We start from the raw sequence: 25492 nt of genomic DNA, 5'->3' as shown, positions 1-25492 counted from the left end.
GCTGTAAAATCTGCAGTTCATATCTGCTTGTCAGGGAGTGCCCTGATAGAAATCGTCCCAGGGTGCTGCTGGTGGGCAGCAGCCCAACAGCCCTGCTTTCCCTTCAGTGGAAAAACGACTGAGTCATGGTGGTGTAGCATTTCATGTTTATTCGCACTGCTGTCATTCAACATGGCGTCCTTGGAAATAAACAGGAATGCCTATACCCCACTAGCAGTGTAGCCAGCACCTTCCATGTGTGCTGGGTCTGGCAGGCAGTCAGGGTCAGTACGTCACACACCCAGAGCCTTGCCCCTGCTGCTGCCTGCCCCGCTGACATCTGAAGAAGCCCAGAAGGAAAGGCTGGGTGCTGGCGCTGCAGGCATCTCACCCTCCTGCTCTCACTAGGTGCCATGCAGTGCCCAGGCAGCCCACCTTTCCCTTTCCCTCGCAACTGCACCGCCAGAGGCCCTGAACTGCCCTTCATCTTCTCTTCACAAATTTCTTTGTCACAGCGTTGGGGTTCAGGCGCCTCCTACCAGCGCCCAGTGCCATGTCCCGGATTTGCAGGTTGGCTGCGCGACTGTAGATATCATTTTCTGCAAAGGGAGAGACCCCTGCAATGTAGTCGGGGTCGAAGACGTTGGTCTTCTGCCTGGCCTTGCGGGATAGCCGCTGCTGTGGGAAGGGCTGGTCCTCCACCAGGTGCGGGTTGTTGGCATGCTTCCCTCCCTGAGGCGCTGGCAGCGGATACTGCCCAAAGAACAGACTGTTAAACCTCTGGGGTAACTCCTGGTTAGAGGACCTTCACAGTGACTGCTGGTTTACAGAGAAATCAGCAAAAGAAGCTCGAGAGTCCCTGCAGTAAGTGAACATCCGGAAGGCAACCACAGCTCTACCTAGCCCAGCCCATGCAGCAACTCACCCTGAGTCCCCGTGGGTTCAGCACCTTGGGGTTGCGGGAGAAGTGCATGTGGAGGCTCCCATCCTCACTGACGCTCACTGCAACTTTCTTCAATGTCTTGTTACCGCAGTGAGGGCAGAAGACCTTGGTCATGTCTGAAGTTGTCCTGTGGTAGACAGAGATGGAGGAGGTTTACTACTCCCTGGGCCGCAGAGCAGAGGCCCAGCCCAGGAGTGGGATTACTGCCCATCCCCAGAGACTGCCCCTTGCCCTGGTGGTGCTGTGTCTGCACCTGAAGCAGCCATGGCAGCGCAGGATGTGGCTCCGGGCCTGGCGGATCAGCATGCCATTCACTGCCAGCACGTGGAGGCCCATCTGCAGCAGCACATTCTGCCATGAGGGGGAGAAAGCAAGATGCCATGAGCCCAGCAGCTCCACCCAGGTTTGCCTGCCCGGGCAGCAAGAAGCCAAAGGCAGCAAAGCCAATGGGCTCTGTGCAGGCCTCTGCTGTGGGGAGAACTGGCAGCTTTGAACACAAAAGAAGGCAGCGCAGGGTGACTTTTGTATGGTACGTGTGTGGGATCAACCGAGCTGGGGGCTGGAGCCAGTGCCATGAGGCAGCACTCACCTGCATGGAGAAGTCTGTGGTGACACAGCCGACCTGCACGTCGGCAGGCACAGTGTCACAGTGCCCCGTGTCCTGCTGGACCTGCTTGAGGTTGCTTGGCGTTATCCAGCCCTCACTATCATCATCACTCTCCTCCTCCTCCTCCTCTTCCTCCTCGGCACCATCCCCATCCTCCGAGCTCTGGCACTCATCGGTGGCCACTGAGCTGCTGGAGATGCTGTGTGTTTTCTGCAGAGATGGGCAGTTGGTGCTGTGTACGCCAAGGAGCCGGGATGCAGGGCAGTAAGCACAGCAGCCTCACCAACATCTCCTGGAGCTCATCCTCGATGCTGGGCAGGGGCGGCCTCCAGAAGAGGAAGGAGCCAAACTCGGCGCTGTCGGGCAGCTCCGTGCTGCTGCTGGGGCTGTGCTGCTGCTGTTGGCCCTTCCGCAGGCGCTTGTGCTGGAGGACACACAGCAGCCCAAGGCTCCACATCCCCATTCCTCTCACCCCCCACGCCCCCTCTTTGTCCCCGTCACACCCCATACCTTGGCAGGCAGGTGGAAGCCGGCGAGGTGCAGCGTGGCCTCGGGGTGCCGCGGGCTGGAGCTGAGCCGCACCTGTGGACAGCGTCAGGCTCAGCAGTGCCCGCAGCCCATCCCCACTCCCCAGCCCACTCCTTACCTTGTCCGGGGGCTGCAGACGGACGCTGCCCGGCCCCGCGGTCTCGGCCTGCAGCTGGCAGGTGAGCGCCAACACTTGCAGGTCGGCGGCTGACAGGCTGGGGAAGTCCCCGGTGCGCTTGGCGAATTCGGTGACTGCAGGCACGGGGGAGAGGAGCCCGTTACCCCCACAGCCGCACGCGGCCCCGCCGCCCCCACGCGCACTCACCCGTCCGCACGAAGTCGGCCCGCGGGCGACGGAGATGCAGCTCGTAGGGCAACGCGGCCAGGCGGCGCCGCGCCCGCCGGTCCCGGATCTCGGCCAGCACTTCGGGCACGGTGTACACACTCTGCGCCACGTCCTGCGGGTGGGCCGCGGGTCAGCTCAGCCCGGCCCGGAGCCTCCCCCCATCCCGGAGCCCTCGGTCCGTACCTGCAGCGCGGCGCCACTCAGAAACGCGCCGGCGTCGGCCACGACATGCGGTACCCGCGCCATGCCCGCTGTGTCCCTCCCCGCACCCCGTAGCGCCGCGCGGAGCCCGACGGGAGCGGCGCTGCTGGAGCACTTCCGGGCGGTGCGGTCAGGTGCGCGCGGGGTCACGTGACGGCGGCGCCGCAGCCGGAAGCGGGAACGCAGCGGCTGCCGGTGAGGCGGGTGAGGGCCGGGCGGCGCGAAGCGGCGGGGTCTGGCGGTCGCTTCTGGCGGTCGCTGAGCGTGGGGAGCCTTTCCGCTCAGCTTTACCGGCGGCGGCTGCTGGCCTCCAGAGGGGAAGCCCGTCGTGGCGACCCGGGGCACCGGCTGTGGGGCTGGCCGGGCAGGGGGCCGAGGCCTGGGTGGGAAGGAGCGGCGGGCCTGTGGGAGCTGCGGCGGCGGCGGCAGCGTTGGCTGAGGAGGCGGCGCCGGAGCTCAACCCGGAGTCCGGGAACTGCCCCTGCCCTCGGCGGCACCGCTGGGCGAGGGGCTCCGGGCGCTGGTTCGGCACCCAGAGACCGTGCGCGTTCTGTGAGGATCCCGACCCCTCCGGCCTCGGGCTGAGCGCAGCATTGCAGCTCTACCGGGGCGCGGGGGAAGCAGAGGGCCCGGGGTGCCCCTACGCAGCTGTGCCGTGAGGTGAAGTGAGAATCAGAGGATGAGAAAGCGGGCAGAAGGGGGCAGGGTTCGTAGCCGCCACCAGCGAGGAGCCGCGCTAACGCGGCCGTGTTCCCGCCGTCCCGTGTCGGGCGGTGCTGGCGCTCCGCAGTGCGGGACGCTCGGTGACTGCGCTCGGCTGACTGGCGCTGCGGCTTTGTAGGTCGTGGCGGGAGAGCGCGAGGGCTGCGTGTGGTGAGAGTTTGGAATGAGTGCAGCGAACTATGAATCCCTGCCGGGTCAGCTTCCCCAGCAAAGCCTGGGGCTGTGTCTGTGTGGGATGGCTGCAGAGGGCTGAAACGGTGCCTGAAGTTGAGGAAGGATCAGGGATCCCCAGGTCCCGGCATGGCAGTTCTGGGGTGTGGGTCGCTGCCGGTGGCACAGGAAGTGCCCTGGGGAAGAGCTCACTGCTCCGTCCTGCACAGGGCTTGGTTGCGGGCTGGCTGCGTTCTGTGGGACTTGCTGATGTTTCTAATGAAGTGAGTGGTGATGTGGAACTGGGGGGGTCAACCAGCAATATCCTGGAGAATGATCTGTTGAACTGGAGTTGGAATTCCCACCGGAGTTGGAATAGCTTGTAATAGCAAGGCAGTTTCTCTTGGATATGACCTCAGTCTGTAAGCTGGCTCCCAGCTGCCAGGGAGGATGGAGGGCATCTTGCCAGGCCCCCACCTGGTCTTGTGTAGCCCAGCAGTAAGTTCCCAGCAAGGCTGTGTTAGGCTCCTAGGCTCAGCCTTGTGCCAGGCTGGTACCAGGAGGGGTGTGGGGAGCCTGTGTTGTGGGAGGGGCTAAAAAGGAGCTAGCAGAGGTTGAGACAGGGCCCCGTGAGAGCAGCGTGATACCATAGCTGACTGCTGGGGCCAGACTGAGCACCTCGTGCTCCTGCGTGATCCCTGACCCTGGGATTTTCCTTCATAGTCAGGCATTTCAGTAGAAAAACTGCTGCCTCTGCCATAGAATCATAGAATCACAAGGTTGGAATCATCTAGTCCAACCATCTCCTCAGCACCATTGCCACCACAAGCACTAAACCATATCGCACAGCACGTCATCCAGATGCCTCTTGAACACTGCCAGGGACGGCAGCCATTGCAGTGCCTGACTCTCTGAGAGAAGTAGTTCTTCCTTCTGTCCAATCTAAACCTCCTCTGATACAACTTGCAGCCATTACCCTGTGTCCTGCTTATTGCCTGGGAAAAGAACCCAAATCCCTCTTCACCACAACCTCCCTTCAGGAAGTTGTAGAGTGCAATGAGGTCTCCCCTCAGCCTCCTCTTCTCCAGACTGAACAATCCCAGCTCCCTCAGCCTCTCCTCCTGGAGAAGAGAGGGGAGAGGGAAGTGCTGTGGTCGCTGTCAGTGATGCAGTGCCCCAGAGTGAGGAAGTGGTGAGTGCCTGGGAAGGTGCAGGCTGTGCTGGGGTCCGGCCCTGCGGTTGGAGCGGCTGCGGTTCCCCTGCCCACTGAGCTGCAGCTCTGCAGTGTCTTGGAATAGAGGGGACCAATCTTTTCCATGGTATTTTGGTGCCCAGCAGCCCGGTGAGCTATCCTTGAGGGACATGCAGCTTCGCTGTGCTGTGAGCAGACCCAGCTCATGATGCTGCTGTCTCATCCTTTCCAAGGGATGCTATGTGCCATGCCTTGCCCTCACCTGCAGGCTTTAGTGCTCGGTTGTGCTGGAGGCTGCTCTGTCCCTATGGCCAGGAACAGCAGCGGCCTTGGGGTCGGGGTGAGGTGGAGTTGCTCACAAGACTGCCTGCAGGCTGCTGCCCCAAGTGGCTGCGTGCTCTTTGTGCTGTGTGGAGTGCTGGACACAGTATATTTTTGGGCCCCAGCTCAGCCTTGGTGCTGAGTCCCCATCTCTCTCTCCCTTCCAGGCCAGGGGTGATGACATGGCCTCTGCGAGCTCCAGCAGGGCCAGGGCAGGGCCACCCTGCGAGAAGTCCCAGCTCTCTGTGAAAGGTGAGTCCTGTGCAGGGCTGGGAGCTGAGCTGTGGATGCACCGAGGTAGGAGACCTTGGGGTACCTTGGTGGGAAGGGGCCGTGTTCCAGGCTCCGTGGTGCATGCAGTCTTTACCAGGCCTTCGTGCTGGAGGCCTCTGGAAGCAGAGCGCTGCCTGTGGGGGGCTCTGCCTCCTCCGCTGGGATGTGGCTCCATAGCGCTGTCACGGCGGTGTTTGTGCTGCAGTGGCCACGAGATGGCTCCAGATGCCGGGAGCTGTGTCCCAGCACTGTCTGCAGCCCTCTGGTCCAGGCACAGCTATCTAGAGCGTAGCAGTTCTCCCCAGCCAACTGCCTCCTTCCCTTGGCTCCTGCAGATCCCCTGTGTCCCTGGCTTGTCATAGAGCATGGGTTTTCTCATCAGGCTCCTGGGGCTGGGAGCAGCTGAGCAGGGATGGTAGGTGTCTGTGGGGTGAAATGGGAGTGGATGAAGCGTGACCAGGGCCGTCTTGGCCCAATGCTGTCCCCTCCCCAGAGCATCAGTGGCAGAGATGGGTGTGCACATGTGAGGCAGTGTCCTCGGGCTGGGGCAGGGGCTGTGGGGCTGCTGCTTGACCCCTGCCTGTCCCACTCAGTGGTGTCCGTGAAGCCCAAGGCCCACAGCCGACAGTCACGGATGAACTGCTACGTGGAGGTGGCGGGCGATGGGCTGCCCAGCGAGACCAAGAAGACGGGAAAGCAGATGGGGAGCTCTGAGCTGCTGTGGAATGAGATCCTCATCTTGTAAGTCCCTCTAACCCTGTGCCGTGGGCTGGGGCTGTCCCCTGCTCCCACACCTTGCCCTTAGCGGGGATTCATGCAGCTCCATCAGCTAGGGCTGTTTGGATGTCAGAGGGCTTTGCCCCTGCTGAGGATGCTGTGAGTGTCACCAGGAAGGGGATAAGGTCTCCTGTCACCCTGCAGCTTTCCCTCATCCCTTCTGCTCCTTGGCTTGGCAGGCCTGGCGCTACCTGCTCCCGAGCAGAGAGAAGGGACGAGGCCATGGTGATGGCCCCTCTCCTGTTCTCTCTCTAGGAATGTCACGGCTCAGAGTCACCTGGACCTGAAGGTGTGGAGCTGCCATACGTTGAGGAACGAGCTGCTGGGCACCGCCTCCGTCAGCCTATGGAACCTGCTCAAGAGTGGTGGGAAATGTATGTCTGTCTGTATGGCCTGGTCAGAGCTGCTGTGGGTCCCTTGGCCTTTGTGCGGATTCTGTGTCCCTGCTGAGGGCCGGGGTCTCCCCACACCACAGGAGTGGCCCCAGCAGGGAACAAGGCACTGTTGTGTGCTGGGTGACAGCAGCCAGATTTGCGTTAGCCGGGGTGCCAGAGCTGTGTGGAAACACAAACCCTCAGCTATTTGCTGCTATTTGCTGCCATTTGTGGTCACTGGAGTGTGGCTGTGGCAGCAGCTTCTGCATAAAGACACCCATTCAAGGCTCAGCCATGGAAGCTGCTGCGCGGGGCTGGAAAAGGCTTACTCTGTCTTTTCCAAGCAAAGCTCTGCTTCTCACAGAACACAGAGCTGGTATGGGGAGGGGGGGGAGAGAGGGGCCTCTGCCCAGCGGGGAATGGGGTGTGCTTGGCCTCTGCCGGGCCTACATGGGGCTGTTCCTTGGCACTGCTACTGCGGGTGACAAAGTCCCAGCAGTGTCCCCACAGTGCTCCTTGGGGCAGGCTTGCCCCGTGCCCCTGGGGCCTTGGCATCGCTACATCCTTGCTGGGCACACATGAGGAGCTCGTTTGCTGCAGTCGTGCTGTAAAGCCCGTGAGGACCTGGCTGGTGCCTGGAGGCACAGGGCTGGGCTGCTGGATCTGCCTGTGCTGGGGGCTCAGCCCCGTGGTGCTCCCTCCTACTTTCTCCCAGAGTCGTGCCACTGCTCCCGCCCTACCTGCCCGCTCCTGTGGCAGGGCACAATCAGCCCTTTCATTAGTGGGTGTCCCAGGGGGCTGTGTGGAAATTGAATGGAAAAGGCAACTGGCTGTTCTAGTTCATTCGTTAACGTGTGGCAGAAAAAATGTGTCAGATTTTTCCTTGACACCGTGGGCCAGGAGGGAGGACTCTTAAAGCTGCAGAGTGCTGCTTTGCTGGGGAGGTGCTGCCACAGGGTGGACACTCCTGCATGCTGCCTGTCTCACCAAGTCTGGGCCCTGCTCCTTGTTGCTCAGCATTTGTGGCTCTGCTCCAGCTCTGTGTGGGCCTCAGGCTGCTGCTGCTCCTCTGGAGGGAAGGCTGCATCGCAGGGACCCTGCCCTGGTCCTGGTGTGCTCTGTGGCCTGGCTGCTGGCTCCTGCCTTGCCTGCTGAGGAGATGAAGCCGTTTCCAGAGTGTAGCATTGTGGTGACCAGGGAGTTGGCCAGGTCGCACAAGTAAGCTGGGATTAAACCCTCCTGAGCTGGACAAGGGATGCCTTAATCCAGCCTAAGTCCCCCTGCTGAGGGAGACACTGTATTGAGTGCTGTCTGCTTCTTGGAAGCCCCCAAGCTCATTCTTTGCTCCTGGGAGGTGCTGAGCAGGGACGTGTCCTCCCCAGGGCAGCTCTTGGCTGGCAGCTTGCTGCTGTCTGACCTTTTTTTGTTGTTGTTAGTTTTGGGTTTTTTTCGCTATGGTTTTAGTGAGGTTTTCTGTAAGTTACCGCTGTGTGAGCATAATTGCAATCTTTTGTATTCCTGTAGCTTTACTTGGTGTGGAAGGATTGTTCTCGTGGCTCAGCTTTTGGGCAGATGGGTGTTTTCCAGCAGGGGTGGTGTTCTCATCTCCAGTGACGTTCGTGGCAGTGTCTGCAGGGCTCGTACTGCCAGGAGCAGCCGTGGCTCCCTCTGTTCTCGCTGTCGAACCTTCTGCCAAGCACGCGTCACTCCAGGTGGAACAGCCTCAGCTCTGAGGCCTGCAGCCTGGAAAAAGAGCTCTGCAGTGAGGCTGGGTGATGGGGAGAGCCTACGGGGAGCTGGACCCAGGCTGTTCCACCAGGATGTGGCCGGTGCTGGGGCTCAGGAGAGAGCACGCTCCTGTCTTCGGCTGGGATTAAGGACAGAAAACAAGGCACAGCCTCCTGTGCTCGGTGGCACAGCCCTGCCTTGGGCCCCCCAGCAGTAACGCTGTTCCCAGGTGCCAGCAGCTCCTTGGTGTGGCTGGAGCAGTGTCCCTGGGCGGCCCCCGACGCGGTCTGGGTGGAAGCTGATCTTGGTGCTGCTGTTTGCTGGTCCCTGGCAGCCGAGTGGTGAATGTCTGTGCAGGCTTTGGAGGGACACCAGTAAGCTGGGCTGCAGCTCATGGATGAAAGTGCTTGCTTTTATTGCTTACTGCTCGGGTTGCAAGTTACATCAACAGGCTCCTGTTTCTCAAGTGGCACCATATGCCAGGACTTGACAGATCCTGCAGAGCCCTTTCTTTCCATTCTTCTGCACCTCTGGCCAAACCCCCAACCTCTGGAAAGCTGCAGCTGACCCCACTGCTTGAATATGCTGCCACAGGAATTCTGCATGGCCAGAAAGCAAAGGCTCTTTCACCAAGGAGTGGTGAAAGCAGGCAGTCAGATGGGCTGCAGTGAATGCTTAATGCACTGTCTCTGCTGGGGCGGTGGTCCTGGTCAGAGAAAAGGAGGGGAAAAGAGGTCTGAGGTCCTCCTGGTTGTGCTGCGTGGCAGTGGAGTGGGCACAGTTGTCAGTGATTCTTGGGCATCTGAGGCTGTGTCAGCAGCAAGGACTAATCTTCCACTGCCTGGGAAGACTGGTTTTCCTATAGGACTAAAGATGATCACTTCTCCTAAACTCTGCTTCCTCCCTGCTCTGTGGGATAGCTGGAGAATGTCCTGCTCCCCTCAGGTTCCTCCCAGAGGACCATGGCCGCAGGGACCCTGCGTGTGCCATGGGATGGTGGTGTTGCTGCCCTATGCTAACTGGGGGCACGTAGATTGCTGAGTAGAGTGCGTGGCAGTGGCTGTTGGGTCAGCCTGGAGGAGCTGCTTATCTTTGTGTCAGTGGCTCTGTGTGGGGCTTTTTTCAGGTGGTGGAGGGTGCAGCTTTGGTCATGTGGAACTGTTTGAGGGAAAACTGCGATTCGCATGCAGAGGAATGGTGCGAAGAGGGCTGTAGGAGGTGAGAGGTGAGCAAACTTTTTTGTCTGCCTGTGGGAGAAAGGAGCCGTCCCTGTGAGGTGAGAGGCAGCGGGTCTCCTTTCCTCAGTGCTTGTGCAGCTCAGGCGGCTCCCGGGGTGCCGGGGGGCTCGGGCTCAGCCCGGAGTTGTGCTTGCTGCTACCAGGGTGGAACTGTAAATCCGCTTAATGGGCTGGGAGGGAATTCCAGCTCGCCGCCACTAAATGGCAGCTCTGATGCCGCACGCAGGGCACTGGAAGTAGCTGAACTGAGACCTCATTCAGGACCAAATCACCCCCGACCCCCTCCCAAAATAATAATAATCCCTCTGACATTCTGGCAGCCAGTAGGACACAGGCAGCCTTTGTGCTTGGCCGTTCAGGGGACCCTCTGTTGGTGCAGCAGCAATGTCCCTTTGTGCGTCCCGCGTGCTGGACGGGGACAGTGAATGGAAGGTTCTGCTGGTGTTTATTTTCTTTAAAAAAGCTGAAGGGGGTGGAGAGGGGGAGAAGGCGGCCGGCTGGGAGGTTCGTGTTCACATCCTCTACTCGGAGACACCTCGTCTTCGCTCCCGTGCTGCCGTCCCCCCGGGCCGGGCGCTGCACAATGAGGGTCTGTGCGGCTGCGGGGCGCTCGCAGGAGGGGCGCAGGAGACCCCCGGTGTGTGCGGGCGTGACTTCCGCACGGCTCGGGGGAAGGGCACGTTCCTATGGCTCGGAGCAGGCAGGGAGAAACAGGGTCTGGATTTGTTCTGCTTTCTGGCTGTGCTCGGTAGCAGGCTGGCTCTCGGTCTTCTGTCTCACGTTCTTAGAAGGATCCGTGAGATCCGTTCCCCTTGCAGATTTGGAGAATAACACCTTTATGCAGATGGCTGAGACCGGGCTTAACCAAGAGCCCTATGTGATGGCAGGTGGGAAACGAGCAGCAGCATCAGCCCTGACTGACATCCATGCCATGCCCTGAGGTGAGGGCCCTGGGCACCGAGGGCATCTGCCTCCTTGGGACTAGAATCCGTGATGCTCACGAACGACCTGTCTTGCAACCCTCTGTTCACCACAAGTCCCAGGCACCAGGTTTGGGGTTGGATGTCAGACACCCAGCATGGCACAGCAGGTGCGCACAACAGGTTCCAGGCAGCTCCACGCTCGCTTGTCTCCAGGCCTTGCATCCAGGCAGGGCAGTGGAGAGGGTTCCTGTCTCTGACCAGTGCCCCCGCAGTGCAGTGACTCCTCCTCTGCCTGCTTGTGTCCCTTCCTGGCTGTGTGTGGCTGATGGGTTCTGGGGACTTGGGCTGGGGGAGCGTTTCCAGCCCTGAGCACTACATTGTGCTGACTGGGCTGCGGGTGCAGTGTGGAGATACTTCCTGCAGCCCCTGCCAGGCCCTCGCCCTGAGCTGGGGACAGGACAAGGGGTCTGTGGGGAACATGCTCCCTTCCTGCTCCCATGGGTGGGTACTACATCTCATCCTCACGGCGAGACAGGGTGAAGCAGGTTGCTTAAAAATGGTGCCGTTGTGTCATGAGCAATCCGTGTATAATAAAAATATTATTTGAGCAATGAGTCAGGAAGTGTCTGGGCTGGCGTCCCGCACTGGGGCAGCCAAATTTTTCTGGCCCTGTGTGGCGGAGCTGGGTGTTTTGGTCCTACTGGCTCAATTGGGGCACGGCCGCGCTTGTGTGAGTTGTGGTACTGATGGTCCCATTGTGCTTCTGTTTCAGGGGAACGTGGAAGGCGTGCAGGCAGCCTCTGTGCTGTTCTCTACCAGCCTGGGAGCTGGTGGCTCCCCCAGTGGCACTGGGGATGTGGTTCACTGCTGTCTGGACAGCCCCTGGAGAGCTGGGCGTGCAGCATGTGCCCACCCTGGGACAGGGAGCAGTCAGTGATTTGGGGCAGGCTCTGCTTCTTGTTGCAGCTGTGGAGCCCCTGCTTCGGGCATGGTACCTATGGCTCATCTGCTGCCTTCTCTGTGGCTGCAGCCGTGACAGGCAGTGCCCCAGGTGGATTACTTGTGGGTGAAGCAACAGCAGCTGGTGAAAGTCTTGCTGAGCACTGGGAGCCAGGCTGGCTCATGATGGAGTGGAGCTGGCAGCTGCCTCCTGGCCTGAGGTGGTGCAGAGGTGGCCCAGTGCTGGGGCTGAGCATTTCTGTATGTCATGGGGCAGCTCTGGGCTCAGTAGAACAGATACATGGGGATGTAGATAGAGTGATGGTCCTAGGATTTTCTTTTGCTGCTTTTCTAGGTGGGAAGAAGAGTAACCCAAGTCTGAAGAATGCTCCTGCTCCTCCACAGCAGAGCAGGACTTCAGGCATCTCAGCACGTAGTTGCTGATGCACTCTGTGCCGCAGGCATCTGATGGCTGTGCTGGCATGGATCTCTTCCTGCCTCGTACATGAATCCAGCCCCGTCTCTCTCTACAGCCTCAGATCTGAGTCTGTGAGCTGTTGTGGTCTGGGTTGTCACAGCCATGTCCCCATGTGAGGGGACGGAGGGGCCTGGCCTTGCCCCCAGTGGCTGGAAAATGGTGAGGGGAGGAAGGGGGGCTTCCTTAGGAGCAGGCTGTAAGACTGACAGTCCTTCATGGGCACTGTGGGGTGCCTGTAGGTGTGGGGCCGCTGCCTGTGCTTGGAGGGACAGCTGACCCTGGGGGTCCTTTGGGGTCATGGGGAGCTTGGTCCTGCAGGGGACTGGGACATGATGTCTTCATCGTGGTCAGGTCCCAGGTGATGACCGGTGGTCTCTTTCTCTATGTCTCCTCGTCTCCCCCAGTGGAGAACAGGCAGCTGACCCTGAACCTGCAGACGGAGAACAAAGGCAGCGTTGTCTCCGGTGGAGAGCTGACGATTTTCCTGGATGGGCCGGCTGTTGATCTGGGAAGCCTGCCGAATGGCAGTGCTGTGACAGAGGGTGAGTGCCGCCCGGCTCCGCGTGCATGCAGCAGCTCTGTGCACGAGGCGGTGAGCAGCGGCGGGGAGAGGAGCGGGGCTGACAGCACGGCCCCCAGCACCCCTGAGCAAACATCTGAGTGCCGACAGCCACCTGCTCCCCCAGGTAAGGCCCTGGCCTTGCTCCAGGCTCCTGTGGGAGCTGATGTGCAGTGGGACACAGGAACAGGAGTGTCGATGGCATCGTGCCTGCCTCCTCTCAATGTTCAAGCAGTCCAGCCCCTTCCATAGCTTTCCCGTGTTGGGCTGTGCAAACACATTCTCTATTTGGTGAACCACTCAGAAAAGGGCTCTGCGTGGGGAGGGAGCATGTGCAGGGGCACGGACAGATGTCTGACTGCTCGAGGCTGCCTAGGGAGTAAGCAGAGCCCGTGCTGGGAAGTGCACTGCTTTGCATTCTCTCTGTTCCTTCTCTGCCTTGCTGGGTCATCCAGGTCCTAAAACCTGGGGGCCCTGATGATGCTGACAGAGCCCACAGTCATACTCAGAGCTGTGGGTTCCAGTGGGATGGGCAGAGCCACAGCCCAGGCTTGCAGAAGGGAGCAGAACTCCTGATGGATGGGGTCGAGGTGGATAGGGGGAAGAGAGCGGTTATGCTTTTAGGTCTCCTTTATGGCAGGAAAGAATGAAGGTAGAACTAATCAATGCTATAGTTGTTTTCTTTACCCACTTCTTCACCCACCCAGGGTCCCAGGTGCCTGGACGGGACCCCGGCAGCATGGCTGCAGCCACGGAGAGCAGACATCAGTCTGCCACCACAAACTGCTTTGGGAGCAGATCAAGGTAAGAGCAGCACCTGCCAGTCCATCACTGGGCAGTTACTGAGCCCCTGGGGGCACTCGAGCAGTGTCCTTGTGGCTCAAGGACATGGTAACTCCTCCAAATCTCCCAGCAAAGCAGCACACAGGAGACTTAGGGCAGGACTGGGTGCAGACAGCAGAGTTGGGCACGGTGGCCATGCAGCTGGAGTGCAGATGGCCGGTGTCTCCCTAGATATTTGTTTCTTAAGGCATATCAGGCAGTTTTTTGTGATTGCCCAGGCAGTTTCTCCCAACTGCTCTGCTGGCAGGCATGGGAATGGTGCATCAGGGTGTGTGGGGAGGACTGGCACTCAGAGCAAGGAGCCTGGTCCTGGCAATGGGGCTCTCACTGAGTGGCTGCTCAGTGGTGGGTGCTGTACCTCTGCCTGCAGCATGGCCCTGGGCCAGACTGGGAGGCACCATATCCATAGTGATGGTCACAGGAGAATGCTTCAGAAGGTCCAGGGAGAGCAAGAGAAGCAAAGCAAGCCTAGCTATAGGGAAATAACAGCTACTTCCAAAGGAAATGAGATGCTTGGGCAGCAGCCACCCTTCCTGGCACAGTGCCTGTCCCTGCCTTCTTGCTGGAATGGAGTGGCGCAGAGCTGCTCCTTTTTGGAGCTGTGGTTATTGAGGGACGTGTCACACTGTCAACATGGAGTTGAATTTAATGCCTATTTATATTTCTACGGTGTGGCAGTGGCCTAGCAGCCCATACAGATATTCTGGCTAAAGCGTGCCTGTAGTGATGAGCCTGCAGCCTGCACAGTAAGGGGCTCCTTGTGTCCTGCAGGCTTCAGGTGCAGGAGCATGGTAAGGAGCTCTGTGCTTGGAGCTCCTCTGCTCCTCTTTATCTACCAGGCGCATACAAGAGAGGAGTGAAGGAGAGAAATGCTTTTTAGCCCTAAAAAGTGATCCCATTCTTCGTACAGCGCTTGTTTGGGGTAGGGGAGTGGTGACGCATCGCTGACCGCAGTTTGTGCCCTGTTGCTCTCCTCTTGGTTCCTGCTATCTGGGTATTAACGCCATCTCAGAGATGAGATGGATCTCTGTCCTAGCAAAAGCTGCTCTTTGCAGCAGTTCTCAGCCGGTGCTGGAGAGCCTGGAACAGAAGAACTGGTTGGGATGCTCAAGCTGGAGACTGGGTGCTTCACATTCCCCATTGCTTTCCTCCTGTGAGTAGTGAATAGTTTCTGCTCTTGGTGTGAGCTCTGAGCATGCAAGATGAGTGTGCTAAGTCCTGGCTGGTGCTTCTGAAAGGACCTCCGGAGACCTTCCAGCTGTGGCAGCCTGAAGTTGTTACAAATCACAGCATGGGAAACGTTATCACTTGTTTTTGCTTCGTTCTGGGCTCATCTGAATGTCGGTTGTTCTGAACAATTCAACATTTTAGTGTAGCACTGCTGTATGGGGCAAAGCATGGCTGTGTGTACCCTGCACAGTCAGCTGCCTTCCCCAGGTCCTTTGCACGTGAGAATGCTGTTTGATGTTAACTCTGTTTATATGCAGAGCAGTGTTTATTTTCATGGGCTTGGTGATGGATGCTGGCAAACTTGCTCGCAGTCAGGATGGAAAGAAAAGTTTCATTCTTTGCTCCTCAACTATTTCTACACTGTCCCCCCAAGGGAAACTGCTTGCTCAGGGCTTCTCTTTTTTCTTCTGAGCAAATGTCATCTTGGGGTTTGCTGCTAATCTTGGTGACGGGGTGTGAAATTCCACAGCCCTCTGCATGAAGAGAAAACAGCCCAGAGGCCCCCAGCTGAGGTTTGGTGCTGTGGGTGCCCAGAGGGTTGCCACAATCTCCATTTGTTTTGTGGGGGCCTAAGAGGCCCCTCCTGACAGCATGGAATGGAGTAGTCTGCTCCGGGTTTGGGCTGGTGGGCTGAGCTCTGTTGGGTGCTGCCCCCTGACTTTGCTGTCACCTGCTGCAAACAGTGCAGACCCCAGTTATTCCTACAGTGCACTGCTGCGTTAACTTTTACTACCTAATCACATCCAAAGCCTACAGCTTAGCTGGTGATGAGCATGAGTAGCCCTGAGGACAGGCAGCACCTCTGGCTCCGTGAGCCCCATCCCCCTGTGAGGGCCCAATTCTCTGGCTGATCCACAAAGCACGATGCTGGGTGATGAGGATAAACTGGGCTGGGCTCACACTGATTTGGGGTTCCAGAACCAGGCACCAGTGCTGCTGGTTGGCGTGGGGTGACAGGTGCTCCTCCAGGTGCTGGTACCTGTTCTGTCCCCATTCCCAGCACCACGTGTGACATGGGATGTGGTGGGGAGAAGGCAGCCATCTCTCTCAGGGACAGGGAGAATTCCTCGCCAGCTGCCATTTGCCAGATTGCATCCTGAATGAGGATGCCTGGCACTTCAGTGGCTCCTGGCATCTTGTGCTTGAGTCGTGGGGATGGAATCCATTCCAGCATTTCACACCTGGGCTGGAGGTGAGCGTGGGTGATGTGCCTTGCTCTGCGTGCCCTGCATCAGCCTGTGCAGAAGGGCTGTGCCTTGATGGCTGACACCACTGCCCTTTTTGGCTGCACCTGTTCCCTCTGTCGTGGCCTGGGGTGGGTGATGGAAGGGGATGGTGAGGCTTATGCTCACCACCAGGGCAAGGGGCTGTCCCTGCCTGCTCCTTCCCAGCGGCACTGCTGCCTGTTCCCATCTGCATGCTGCTGTTTTTTCCCCCATTCCTATTTTAAGAGTTTGTTCCCAGTCTAGCCTCCGTCACGTGGCCTCACTGGGTTTGTTTCCATGCATCTATTAAAAGACAATGCCCAGTTGGGAGCGCTCGTAGGAGGGCTGGGCTGGGCGGCCCGCAGGCTAATTCAGGCCTGATAACCCTGTGCGGCCAGCTGGCAGCAGGGAAACATCCTGTTTTGGTTGCTAAAAACTGTGGGCAGCGCTTAGCTCATCTGCAGCAAGAAGGGTGAGGACAGGATTCATCCATCCATTGCTTCAACTAAGGATGGGCACAGAGATCTGGGTCCTGCAGCCCGCCTGGCTCTGAGCTGCTTTCTGCTTTCCCGTGTCTCTTCCCAGCCCCAGCCCTTCCTCTGCCTGGCGTTGCTGCGAGCTGCTCCCTGAGGAGCATGGGGAGGATCCAAGGGCTTGCTGGAGCTGGCGTGGGTGGCATGAGCGATGCTGTGCCCTGCCCTTGCCAAGCTGCTGTCCCCTCCCAGCTCGGCCTGGCCCTGGGAAGTGGGGACAGTCTGCAGGTTTTGCCCTTTTAAGGGGAGAAGTTGGCTGGAACAAAGCAAGCCCTAATCCCCACGTCCTGGTGCGGTGGCTGTGAGCGCTGCACTGCGCTGGGCGGGAGTGGCCCCACTCTGCCTGCGCTCCCCAGGCCTTGAGGTGGGAAGAAGGCTCTTCCCAGTGGTGCAGAGCTCTCACTGCCCCACATTACAGAGTGAACACCGAGGGGTCTGTCAGAGTGTTCCCTCGGTCAGCGGTTCTCTCACCTTGGTGTTTGTGCATGATGAGGTGCCCCGCTGCTGGATGTTCCCCTTTCCCTCATTGAGCATCCCTGTGAGAAGTTGGGCTCTGGCTGCAGTTGTTTCAGTGCTGCCTTTTCCCAGCTGTTCCTTCCTGGCACCACAGGCAGAAGCTTTCAGCATCCCCACCTGTCTCTGCGCGGGGCTCGTGGCTGCTGTGAGCGTTTCCTTGGGGGTCTCCTGGAACAGAAAGCAACAGGATGTGATCGTCCCTGGGCACACAAGCGATTGTCTCCTGTGGGCTCTGACGTGGAGGGTGGGATGCCAGGACCCGTGTGTAGGTTCAGAGAGCTGAGGTTTGGGGCAGGTATGTGCTGCTGTATCCCAGCAGGCAGGCAGACGTCTGTGCCTGGGGAGCAGCAGCACGGAGTCGGGGCAGGCAGCTCTCTTTAGGCCCAGCTGCGCCTCACCTCCTATTTCTTCCCCTGTAGGACGCACCGCCTCGCCGCTGGGGCCTCCAGGCAGGGTGCGGGCAGCGGGGAGCAAAGTCCTAACGCACGGAGCCGGCACCGGCAGCCACCCAAGAGCCCAACAGCCAGCAGCATGGCCAACGGCACCGCCAGCAGCACCGGTGAGCACGGCGGGGATCTGCTGCTGCAACGGGCGTGGGGTGGGCAGAGGTGGGGGTGAGGTCTGAGGGGGAAAGGAGTTTTCTACTGTGAGAAAGGGTCCTGTAATGCTGAGGGATTCCTTCCCAAAAAAGAACTGTTGATTTCACTTTGATAAGCCAGGCAGCTCCTTAAGGCTCACTGGTGGGACCTGTTCTGTCTCTCTGTAATGATTTCTGTGGCTCTTCTCTGAGAGGGCACAAACCCACCCCCAGAGGGGCACTCAGTCTTATGCCAGCAATACCTTTGGGAAGAGTTTTCCTTATCTTTCTTAAGCTTGTCCGCAAAGCCATGAATAACCCGTGGAGCAGGGACTGGATCTGGTGAGTGTGTGACTACGAAGCCATAAGCAGCTCACCAGCTTTTCTTTGCTGGTGTGCTGGAGCTGCCCAGTAGTGCAGGAAGCCTGCAGCAGCCCAGGGACGTGATGGTAGGATGGTGTCTGGCACTGTGGGCTTAGCAAGGGTCCCATGTCCCACATCCTGGGCGAGTACATGGTGCGGTGCTGTAGGGTGGGAGATGGCAGCAGGGTGACACCAGTACCACAGGTATTTCCTACTCCCCTGCACTGTTATTTTGCAGCCAGTTCTGTCCTTACTTTTGCTTTTGTCAGAGACCTGAAGGAAAAGCAGCATGCTTTGTTTTGGATAGAAGGAAATGTTTGGTTCAACCCAGGAGGACTTTTTTCCTTTTTTTTTTTTTTTTTTTTTTTTTTTCATTACTTTGGAAAAGCCTGGAGCACTGTAATTTCCATTTTGCCAAAATCCATTTTGGGAGGGAAGTGAGGGTGCAGAGGGCTGCAGTGGGACACAGCAGTTCAACCCGCAGTCCTGGCTTGCCCCAGTGCTGCTCAGTGCCGCTGCCTGCCCAGCCCATGCCCCACTGGGACGTACTCGCAGGCACGGTGCTGTTCCTGGGCTCTGCTCACTTTGCAACACGTTGTGCTGGCCCGGCCCCAGCCTTCCCAGTGACTTTATAGCTGTGCTGTCCTTGTTGCTGTTTATCTCTCAGCAGCGTGCCAGCTGGGGCGTTACACCTCGGGATGGGAGGTGCTGCCTGGGGGTGGTGCTGGATGCTGTGTCACGCTCAGCATGCCTCCAGAAGCCTTCCTCTTTCTCCCCGCTCGGTACATTCTGTTGATGTCAGTGCGTGCAGTTTGGGAGCAGACTGCTGCAAGAATTTGCCAGTTATGTTTGTAGCCCATAGCTGTAATTTCTTCTGAGAAGAAAAGGAAGTTACTGTGTGGCATGCGTTCTCCATGGCATAGCTTGGCCCCAGCCCTACTCCTCCCTGAGTCGTTATCAGTGGACTTTGAATAATCTTTTCCCCTGTTCTGTCCAGGACTGAGATCAATGCAATTGCAGGGCAGTCACCTGAGTCAGGTTCCCTCAGAACATTGGCACAGTTTGCTTGAAGCTCCTCAATCCTCTTCCTAGTGCTTGTCAGCAGTAAACACCTGGCTACTGTGCAGTGTTTATTACAAAACTTGGGCTTGCAGCTTTTTACATTTCTTAATTCTGATTTATGGAGCTCTATGTGCATCCCTTTTTGTTTTTAATTCTTTAATTTCACTGTGGCTGTGGCAGAAGTTATCCTCTGCTGTGCTGTCAAGCTGTTTTTTTTTTGCTAGCTGATAAATATTCATCAAGCAAATTTCCTTTCATCCTTTTGGTCTACGTTTTCCTCCTGATCAGTTTTCATTGCGGTTTTCCCTTGCTCAGTCCCTTCCTCTCTCCACAAACACAGTGGAACCAGCACCGCTCAGCTCCCAGCAGTGCCTGTTGTGGGGATGCTGTGAGGCTGCCCCTAAGCTCCTTGTCTCTGGCCTCCATGTCAGGCCCGCAGCACACCTGCAGGCAGCAGAAGGGATGCTGAGCACAAATGCAGTTGTCTGCTTTTATCTCAAGAGGAAAGATGGAGGCAGGGGCTCTGTGGGACCTGGCCTGGCCTGGAACTGTGTGCTCCCTGTTGCCACCACCATTACCGTGGCTGTGGGGCTGCGCCAGGGTGGTGGAAGAGCCAGTGCTGTTCTTGGTGCTAATATCTCTGCCCTCTGCCTTCCCAGTGAACGGCGATGTGGTGGGAGCTGCGGACATGGAAGAGGAAAGGCCAGCTGTGGGGACAGCCACGCTGGCTGCGGCGACATTGAACACAGCTGAGGGCTCTGTTGCTGCATCCACCCTTCCTGCCCTGCCTGGCTCCACAGAAGCTGAGGAGGCAGCACCCAGCACCCCGCAGGCACGGACAGCAGTGCAGGCTCAGGACTCTCTGCCCCCCGGGTAAGCAGCTCTGCCTCCTCCTGCTGGAGGCTCTTGTTCCCTAATGGGGCAGTGTGGCTGAGTGTCCTGGGGATACTGGAGGAGGAAGGCACAGCCCTGGAGGCAGTGTGAGAGCTGCTGGGACACTACTCTATGCTGCGAGAGGGGATGGGTGTTGGAAGCTGGGGCCATGCAGCAGGGCTCAGCAGCAATGACCTTCCTGCTCAACAGAGCTCAGGGCATGGGAAGCCCTGCAAGGGGCTGTGAGGACAGCCTGGGAAGGGAGCCTAGAGCAGAGAGGGGGTGCTGCTGGGAGTGCAGAAGCATCCAAGAAGACCTGCTGTCTCTGTCTGGTTCTGCTGAATGGGGATCTGTGTCTTCCATCTCTGACACAGCTTGTCCTGTCCAGCCAGAGCTGGGTCTGTCTGTGTTGCTGGACTGCTCTCTCCTCCTTTGGGCCAGGACTCTGATCTGTATCCATTGTGGGGCCCTGGGGAAGTGAACAGTGAATCGCATCTCCACTGTAAGTGGCCTCCCAAGGCTGGTGCCTGGAGCAGCGACGTCCTCAGAGCTCCTGTAGCTGCTCAAGGGTTCAGTGGGAAGAAAACAGGATAGAGAGAGACTGTGGATCTGCAGGGAGCTCCTGAAAGGGGGGCATGGATATTAAAGAGTGGAACATGACAGAAATGGGCACTGTGGGGAGCTGGGAGGGATCATCCCTCAGTTTGTAGGTCTGGTGCTACTGGATCCTGGACTCTTCTGGCATTACTGGGAGAGAGGGAGAGAGTCATCATTGGGAAGGTAAAACCCGGTCTTTCACTGTGCCAGCCCTGTGGCGCTGTGGGAAGGCCTGGGACTGGGGTTCCTCTCTGGCTGCTTTGTGTCTTGCTGGGCGTTGGAAAGAAGTGGGACTGGGGCTGGGGCAAGCTGAGCCTCATCCTCCACCTTTCCTCCACCTTTGCTCTGGACTGCAAATGCAGAGCAGCACAGGGGGGTTGCAGTGCCTCGAATTCATATGAAGGGAGCTGTTTATTTTCCTCTGGCTAAGCCGATGCCTGGAAGGTCAGGGCCTCGCTGATGTGTCAGTCACAGGTAATTAGGGTTAACGGCTCAGTGTGCCTTTATGCGGGGTGTGTGAGGGTTACTGTTCTCCAGCCTGAGCGCTTCCTGTTTCCAGGCAGCTGGAAAAGTCCAGGACTCTGAAAAAGGTCTTTATTCCAACCCATGCCCCTTCCTGTGCTTACTGGGCAAATGGGAGCTCTCCTCCCCACCTCTGCCTGCCTGAGGTGCAGAGATGTGGATACTCCTCCCCCGGGTGTAGAGAGGGGCCTTCATTTTCCCTCCCTACTTCTTACCACAGGATTTGTAGTGGGAGAGGAGAACAGCAGCATCTTGCATGCATTGCCTGAGCTGTAGTGGCTGCTCTGCTCAGTTGGGTTCTGAGTGTTGAGGTGCTCCCAGGTGAATCCAGAGTGGAGCACTGGATCTAGCTGGGCCATGAGCCCTGTGTGAGGGCAGCTGGAGGCTGCTGCCTCTGCTAAGCAGGGATTGCAGGAATGTCCATGGCCTTGAGAATGGTATAAGTGAGCTCTGGGGGATCTCTCCCAACATGAGGAAGCTGCCTCTGGGTGGCTCACTGCGCTGGGGGATTGCTGTGATTCGTGGTTTGGGGCCCAGTATGGGATGAGGATGCAGCTGGCTTGCAGGAGACAGTGATGCCTCAGGCAGGAGGCATGTGGACCAAACCAGACTGTTCTGGCACTGTGCAGTCCTCACCAGCCCTGGAGATCACTAGATCCCTTGCAGAGCTGCTGGGAGCCATCGTGTCACTGTCCCTAAGAAGCCACCAGAAAGCTGCCTGTTCCCTGGGCTCCTCTGAGCATCTTCTTTCATCCCAGGAGCAGGGAGAGCACTCACGCTGTGCAGAGCAGGAGCAGCTCCAAGCCCATTCCTCCTTGCTGGCTGGGCTGCGTGTGGAGTGCCAGCATGTTGGGTTCATGTGGGGATCCGTACCTCTTTATGTGGCCCAGAGAGCTCTCTCTGAACATCTGCACCAGATGTGCTGAGCACAGAGGCGACATACAACTAGTGGTCTGTTTGGGGCTGGAGGGTTCTGGAAGGTGTCCTGGATTGTTCCAGCCCCAGCTGTGTGTGGAGCCCTCCCTCGCTCCGGCTGCTGAGGAGCGGCTGTGCTGTGGGAGCAGCCCAAAGCCTCAGCGTGGGGCCCTGGCCCTCCTGCCTGGGTGCCCAAGGGACAGCAGGGCCACGAGAGCGACTGGCCCCGCATCTGGTTCCTATCAGCAGTGATCCCATGCAGGGACGGGCGCTCGCTGCCATTCTGCGCACACAGCCTCATCTGCGCGCACAAAGAGCTGCATTATGTGCCTGGCAGCAGGCACGCTGCTGTGGTTTCTTACACAAGGAAGGTGTTCTGTTTGGACTGCAGGACTGCCCCACAGCCTCCGCTTGCCTCTCCCACGGTGCACATGGTGCTCACTGGGGCTGAGAGCTCCCAGCCTTTCTCAGAGCGGTGGCACAGCTGTGCCATGCATGGACCTGCAGTCATGGTGCGTGTGGCTCTGGGCTTATGTCTTACCCTGGGGGCTTGGGGGAAGTGGGAGTGCTGCAGATGATGGGCACTGGTGCTTGGAGCACCTTCGCAGAGCGCTGTGTGGGCCTGCCAGCCCTCATCCATTCAGCTGCCAGCACAACAGAAGTGAGTAGGTTAATTTCCCAGGGCTTTTAGTAGTGATTAATTGAGACCGAAGATTGAATTGGGAGGGAGACCTGTGGGAGCAGAAGCGTGGCAGGAGAACACTTGATCTGTTGGCAGCTGTGTGCTGCAGAGTAAGAGCTGACAAAGCGTGGTGCTGCACAGGGACTCTGTGTTTGCCAGAGCGTAAACTTCCATGAATGAGTGAATGGAGTTGAGGAATGGCTGCAGTGCTGTGCAGGACTGGGCTACCCCATGGCTCTTGGTTCCCTGGAGGACTGCATCCTCGTGGTGTCTGGCAGCAGTGGGGCTGCCAGGGGAACACAGCCCCAGCCCAAACTTGAAAGTTCTACTTTAAAAGTGTATGAAAAGAAACAAAACAAAAACACATGGACATAAATCTTCACCTGAATGAAGTGACTGATTCTCCTACTTTCTGCAGGAAGTCAGGGATCTGTGCTCCCAAAGACACCTGTCATCAGCACACAGCCTACTGCAGCACCCCTGCTCTGTATATAGTGAGCCAAAGAGCTGCTGTCATACTGTGCTTTAAAGAAAGCTTAAACTTCTGTAGCTAAGCAGTGCAAGGAGACAGGTTACTAACCCACCAGATGCAACTCTCTAATAAGTTGACTGTTAATTACTATTGGCCCACTGGTCCCTGGGGAGCCCTTACAGGTTAATGCATTGTCTGGGTAGTTCTGGGTCCCTGATGCTCATTCCAGCCGAGCCCCTCTGCTGCCCTGGCTTAGCACAGGTTCCTGCATGTCTCCTGCTGGACCTGCTCTGCCCGGTGCTGGAGCTCTGTGGGGCAGGCATGGAGAGCAGCAGGCTCTGGTTGCTGCCAGGATCCGTGCTCTGCCATGCTGGGGTTTGGGCTCTCTGCCTGCCTGTACCAACTGTGATCGTCTCTTTCAGATGGGAGCAGCGGGAGCTGCCAAACGGTAGAGTCTACTATGTAGACCACAACAACAAGACCACCACGTGGGAACGACCGCTCCCGCCAGGGTAAGGGCCTTGGGGTAGGTGTGAGGTGGGGTGAGGTGGGAGGGCTGAGCTCTGGGTGGGCACACACAGACACACACCACGTGCCCCAAGCCTGGAGCTGGACTGCATCTTCTCAGAGGGAGCTCTGTTCTTACTGCCCTGGGGTGTGCTTGTTCTCACACATGATGCTGCACAGCTCTGTGAAACCTGCGGAGAGATCTCTGCAGAACTTGTATTGGTGGGGGAGGGTCAGCCTTTTGTTTGCAGGATTTACACAGTCCTTGGGTCACAGGGGCTGCATGTAGCCCTCAGGGCCCATGCATTTTCCAGAAGCTTGTTGAGTTCTCACCTCTTCTCTGTGCCCCAGAAGCAGAGAAGTCAGTACAGCCAAACTGCTGTTAGCTGGGTTAGCTCACAGCTGGAAGGAGCACAGTGCTTCACAGCCAGCGTAGCAGCGAGCCTGAAACACAAACCAGTCCTGGGAGCTCTGGATCCCCATGCTCACATGCTGCCCTCAGTTGAGCCGTGATTCCTGCAGCCCTTCTTGCCTCTTGCTGGTCCTCCAACAGCTTAAAAGCTGCCTAGTATTCAGAAGGAAGCTATTCCCAGGAAAAGACAGGTTTGGGAGGGCCGCAGATGTGCTCCTTCTCTCCTCTTCTAGAATCACAGAGTTGCAGCATGGTTGGGTTGGAAGGGACCTCACAGCTCCCACAGTCCTACCCTGTGCTGTGGGCTCAGTGCCCCTTCCAGCTCACACTGCCCAGGACCCCATCCATGGCCTTGAACACCTCGAGGGATAGGCACCCACAGCTCTCTGGGCAGCCTGTGCCAGTGCAGGTGTTTGGTTGGTGCCTTGCCTCTGCCAGGTGCCAGCCTTCCTGGAAGAACATGTACTACATCTCAACCATGGTGCCTCACTTCACTTGGAGCAGAGCTTCTGTGTGCCCTTGTGGCAGGGTTCACCTTGTGCTGAGGAACCCTTTCAGCAGGAACTTGGTTGTGCTGGGGCTGGGAGTGAAGCCCCTGCGTTGGAGGGCAGTGCTTAATCTGTGGGAAGTCAGCCCCTGCTGTCAGTGTGAGAGGAGAAATCAGTCCCCAGAGGGGACCTCAGCCTCAGCAGCACTCAGTATTCCTCCCTTGGAGGCTGCTTTTCTCACCTGTGTTTCTGGAGGGTGTTGATGCCATGGAGCGTTTCCGAGTCCCTGTGCCTTCACACAGTGATAGCACTGAGTAGTTACGTGGCGTGTGAGGTGAGCATGAGGTGCAACCTGGGTCTGTGCTGGTTGTCACCACTGTCCTTTGCTGCTGCAGTGCTCTCAGCAGGGGTGTGCCAGACCCTCTGTCTCCTGAAGGGCTGTTCGGCAGCGTGGTGCCATGCGCTGGGCTCTGAGCAGCAGCAGGAGGAGTGCTGGAGGAGGTGGGACGGTGGTCTGCTCACAGTAGGGTGTGGAATCCTTGGAGAAGAGGGCATCCGGCTCTAAGAGCACTGGAACAGGGCAGCAAGTGCCCAGGGAGCCCTTTTTCTAATGACAGGTAGTGACATCTTGCCATGGTGCCTCCAGGTGGGAAAAGCGCGTGGACCCCAGGGGCCGCTATTACTACGTGGACCACAACACCCGCACCACCACGTGGCAGCGCCCCACGGCCGAGTACGTCCGCAACTACGAGCAGTGGCAGTCCCAGCGCAGCCAGCTGCAGGGAGCCATGCAGCAGTTCAGCCAAAGATTCCTGTACCAGGTGAGAGCCGGGGGCTGGGTGGCAGCAGGAGGCAGCGGCTGTGTGCCCAGGGTGCCCATGGATGGGTATTGCTGCCCACGCAGCTGGGCAGTCTCTCCAGGCCCTGTGGATGGAGCTGGAGGGGGCAGTAGAGGCGGCAGAGGAGGGGGCTCCCGCTGAGGCTGGGCTGTGATCTGGCACCGACTTCTCTGCCAGGCGCCTTTGGAGCCACTCCAGTGCTGCGCGAGTCACCCTGGCTGTGTTCTGTGAAGTGCAGAGGGAGGGACTCGCACTCCAAATTTAGCCTGATGAAACGATTGTACTTCTCATTTTGAGCTTTCTGCTCTCAGCAGCGATGGCTCCTGCTCTGCCTTCCTCTCCACGGGGATTCTGTGCTTTGCTTTGTCCTCTTGGTCCCAGTGGTGGCTGCCTCCCCTCCTGGCGGTGCAGAGCCCCCTCTGGGTGGTGCTGCAGCAGGGTCCCTCCACAGCAGACTGCCTGGGAGCAGCACTGCGTGCACCCAGGGGTCTCATGGCACAGGGCCGTGCTTGGAGGCTGCAGATCATGGAGCTGCTGATTGCCATCTCCCCGGGGCCCTGCGCCGAGCTCTTGTTTC

General features: G+C 58.3%; 2 protein-coding genes across 4 annotated transcripts in view; one reads left to right on the top strand and one right to left on the bottom strand.

Annotated features, from left to right (window-relative positions):
* Positions 1-129: 129 nt before the first annotated feature.
* On the bottom strand, positions 130-2670 carry NOB1 (NIN1 (RPN12) binding protein 1 homolog). Its single transcript, XM_042885938.1, has 9 exons — positions 2587-2670; positions 2383-2515; positions 2176-2309; positions 2040-2111; positions 1813-1953; positions 1512-1739; positions 1176-1273; positions 905-1049; positions 130-732 (listed from the first exon to the last, which is right to left on the bottom strand). The coding sequence occupies exons 1-9, from the start codon at positions 2647-2649 to the stop codon at positions 463-465; spliced, it is 1284 nt and encodes a 427-aa protein (XP_042741872.1). The 5' UTR covers positions 2650-2670; the 3' UTR covers positions 130-462.
* An 81-nt stretch (positions 2671-2751) lies between these two features.
* WWP2 (WW domain containing E3 ubiquitin protein ligase 2) overlaps positions 2752-25492 on the top strand; it is a 32220-nt gene continuing 9479 nt past the window's right edge. Inside the window, exons 1-10 of one of the 3 annotated variants that reach the window (XM_042885935.1) lie at positions 2752-2799; positions 5158-5242; positions 5857-6004; positions 6296-6414; positions 12125-12262; positions 12987-13083; positions 17026-17165; positions 19268-19481; positions 23092-23181; positions 24723-24897. In XM_042885935.1, coding sequence (XP_042741869.1) covers positions 5173-5242; positions 5857-6004; positions 6296-6414; positions 12125-12262; positions 12987-13083; positions 17026-17165; positions 19268-19481; positions 23092-23181; positions 24723-24897 — 1191 coding nt within the window. In that variant the 5' untranslated portion in view covers positions 2752-2799; positions 5158-5172. Of the gene's footprint in view, positions 2809-5157; positions 5243-5856; positions 6005-6295; positions 6415-12124; positions 12407-12986; positions 13084-17025; positions 17166-19267; positions 19482-23091; positions 23182-24722; positions 24898-25492 lie in introns of all 3 variants that reach the window. The other 2 variants (XM_042885933.1, XM_042885934.1) reach the window with 2 other exon arrangements.

This window comes from Lagopus leucura, unplaced genomic scaffold, assembly GCF_019238085.1.
Source record: "Lagopus leucura isolate 7727_CA_CO unplaced genomic scaffold, USGS_WTPT01 Super-Scaffold_100053, whole genome shotgun sequence".
Classification (NCBI taxonomy): Eukaryota; Metazoa; Chordata; class Aves; order Galliformes; family Phasianidae; genus Lagopus; species Lagopus leucura.
This window is presented reverse-complemented; position numbering and strand designations above follow the sequence as displayed.

Coding starts and splice junctions, on each gene's coding strand:
- NOB1 (XM_042885938.1), bottom strand. CDS start 2,649: ATGGCGCGGGTACCGCATGTCGTGGCCGACGCCGGCGCGTTTCTGAGT. Junction 2,112..2,175: donor GTCTGCAGCCCCCGGACAAG/GTAAGGAGTGGG, acceptor CGCTGTCCACAG/GTGCGGCTCAGCTCCAGCCC. Junction 1,954..2,039: donor GCTTCCACCTGCCTGCCAAG/GTATGGGGTGTG, acceptor TGTGTCCTCCAG/CACAAGCGCCTGCGGAAGGG.